The following is a 3,157-nucleotide window of genomic DNA, read 5'->3' on the forward strand; positions in this document are numbered from 1 at the left end:
ATTCATTAAATCTATTAACCCTTTCTTTAATGTAAATATTAAGTCTTTTGAATCGATTTTGAATATAGGGGAATTTGCCCTAAATTTAATTCTAAATCCATTAAACAATAACCCCACTCATCAATGATTGGTGTAATACTCTTTGATAAATCTGCTTTAGGGTTTGAAAAAAGACTATTAATATTAACTAATGTCCCAATTATAATACCACCATATGGATTCGGTTCTGGGTGATGAGGTTCTACAGGACGAATGGGTTCTTTAGGAGGGATGAGTCTCTTTTTAATATCCTCTTGAGATTTTAATATGGGTTGAGTTTGTAGATTTTCCGTTAATCCGAGTTGTTGTAATCTGATAATTTCAACTTGGGTCTTTACTTTATTCTTAGCTTGGATATATTCTTTATTTCTTTTTAAAATATTATTCCAATCGTTACTCATTTCTAAAAAAATAAAATTAACATATGTCGATCATAACTCTTTCACCCGCGGGTTTTTTAGTATTTAAAAATACATATCCATGTTCATCTTGGTTTCTCCATTGACCTTTACAAACTTTTTTGAATGCATCTCTGTCCATTCCGTGAATTCAAATAATAAAAAACAATTTGCATTTTTTCTAATGAACATAGAATCCATCCCGTAAAAAAATTGGGATTGGTATATGCAGTGACAGTTGTGATGTCTTCCCTTCGTGAAGAATTCTTGTTGAACAGCTTGATTTCTTTGTCAAACAATATTAAGTTCTTTCGTTTGCTATCAATATTAGACAAGTCTAGATCATTAACATTTTTCGTAAGAAAAACTTTTATATCCGTTGGATTCTTTCCTTCGATGTAGTTATCTATAATATATTTTATTTCCACTTCTTCTTCGTTTTCTTCGAAATATTGAAATAGGTCTTGAACATCTTTCTTTGGTAGATATTCTAAAGCTTTGAGAAATTGATAATACGATTGCTGTTGTTGTGTAGATATACAAAGAATCGAAATCTAAAAGGTTTGGTGTTGTCAACATGTTAAAAGTTTTCCCAGAACCGGAACTACCGCATATACACATGAACTTTGGGTTATTTCTGAATGATTTTTTGTCCATTTTTTATTATTTTAATTTGTTCCAAAAATCACTCCTTCTCTTTTATACTTTGAAAGAAATATTCCTTCTCCAGTGTGTATATTTTTTAAAAATATTCCATTACCCTTATGTTTGACTTTGACTTCTCCCGTATCAATACTATCTACTAATTTATTTAATCCTTGTTTAACAGTTTTCTTGGTTTCTTCCCCAAATCTTTTTCCAAATTCTTTTATTGTGCCTATCATATCTCCCACTCCTGAACCTCATGCTTTCTTTTCCAGTGCTAAATTATGTGTACGTTCTTCAGCGGCTTTAGCATCATCTGCTTTCTTTGAGAGGACTGTTTTTGTTATTCTAATAGCCGCTGTAATACCACCAAATATTAAAGGTAGAAGGAAAGGTAAAAATCCACCTTCTTTTGCGTTCGCCTCAATTCTTTCTAAATCTATATCGTCTCTGACTTTACAGTGAGTTTTTTAGTTATGCTGATATTTTTACCGTTGAAAGTTATTACAGCTGGTGAAGCTGTTTCAATAGCTTCTATTATTTTCATAACTAAAGTTTCTGGTTTCATTTTTAAGGGTGTATTTTTTACTCAATTTTTTATTATTTTAATTTGTTCCAAAAATAACTCCTTCTCCTTTATACTTCGAAAGATATATTCCTTCTCCAGTGCGTTTGTTTTTTAAAAATATTCCATTACCCTTATGTTTGACTTTGATTTCTCCTGTGTCAATACTATCTTCTAATTTATTTAATCCTTGTTTAACAGTTTTCTTGGTTTCTTCACTTTTTCCAAATTCTTTCATTGTGCCTATCATTTCTCCCACTCCTGAACCTTTCTTTTCCGTTTTAGGTTTTTCAACCTCTGCTGCCAACTTTTCCATTTTTAAATTATGTCTACGTTCTTCGGCTGCGTTCTTTTCATCGGTGGCTTTTTTAGCAGCAGCCTCTGCAATAGCAGCTTTCTTTGCGTTGGCAACGCCTACTCCACCAGCTGCAGCACCAGCTATTGTACCGGCTGCAATAAGTCCACTAAATATTAAAGGTAGGGAAAATATATATCCACCTTCTTTTGCGTTCGCGTCAATTCTTTCTAAATCTATATCGTCTCTGACTTTACAATATTTGTATTTGTCAATAAGTTTTTTAGTTATGCTGATATTTTTACCGTTGAAAGTTATTACAGCTGGTGAAGCTGTTTCAATAGCTTCTATTATTTTCATAACTAAAGTTTCTGGTTTCATTTTTAAAGGTGTATTTTTTACTCAATTCTTATCATTCTTCTATCTGCTATTTTAATTAAATGTTTTGCTTCTTCCAATAATAAACAATAACCTGTTACATCTCCTTGTGTTTTTTCAATATGAATATTTATGTTGACTCCTGTTTTGAAAAGATCTTCTTGGTGAGCTGATAGATCAAAACAGAAGATTGGATGATTAAGTGCAAAATCTACATATTCAAACTGAGGTGGATTTCCAAATAATTCACACATGTTTTTATAGTTTCTATAAAATTCATTATAATCCTTTGTGGTTGGATTAATTGTTAAAGGTTGGCTAGGATAATTATCGTTGTTTAATCTTACTTGAACTTTATGGATTAAAGGATCTTGAGTTTGGTTCATTGCCACTCTCTAGATATTATTGTTATTCGTTTGAGAATCTGGTAAGTTCTTGAAACCAACCATTAAATATCTTGCTGGTTTAATAGTGTTAGTGATTGGCCAGGTGGTGGATTCTCCAGTCAAAGTCATGCTACCTACCGTATTACGATGAAGAAAAGCTATCTTTAGTTAATGAGTTGAATATTCTCGTTTCTAAACCAATTGATGGTGTTATTACGGGTATGAAAAGTTGGAGATTCGTTATTTCTAATTTTGCATCTGAACCATTCTCTCCAAAGAATATCTTACCATCGTTGATTCCTCTTTGTAGATGAATTTTATATGGTAACCCTATGGAAACTTTTCTATGTTCCAACAGACCGAATAAAGGATATAATTTCCAATTTACGTAATTACCCCACCTATTATTCTCAACAATATTATTGTACTGAAGTACTCGTTTTTCGAATCC

The 3,157-nt window shown here is 31.7% G+C and overlaps 2 protein-coding genes across 2 annotated transcripts in view; both read right to left on the minus strand.

The window, feature by feature from the left end:
• LOTGIDRAFT_165370 (hypothetical protein) overlaps positions 1–579 on the minus strand; it is a gene marked incomplete at both ends in the record, with an annotated part of 1,536 nt that extends 957 nt beyond the window's left edge. The window contains 2 exons of the mRNA XM_009062388.1: positions 209–442; positions 486–579. Coding sequence (XP_009060636.1) covers positions 209–442; positions 486–579 — 328 coding nt within the window. The remainder of the gene's footprint in view (positions 1–208; positions 443–485) is intronic.
• A 760-nt stretch (positions 580–1,339) lies between these two features.
• LOTGIDRAFT_165371 (hypothetical protein) lies at positions 1,340–2,323 on the minus strand (the record flags this gene model as incomplete). The annotated part of the gene is made up of 2 exons (XM_009062389.1): positions 1,340–1,532; positions 1,725–2,323. 2 exons carry the CDS (start codon positions 2,321–2,323, stop codon positions 1,340–1,342), a joined length of 792 nt encoding a protein of 263 aa, XP_009060637.1.
• Between the last annotated feature and the right edge of the window lie 834 nt (positions 2,324–3,157).

Source organism: Lottia gigantea (genome assembly GCF_000327385.1).
Source record: "Lottia gigantea unplaced genomic scaffold LOTGIsca_51, whole genome shotgun sequence".
Classification (NCBI taxonomy): Eukaryota; Metazoa; Mollusca; class Gastropoda; family Lottiidae; genus Lottia; species Lottia gigantea.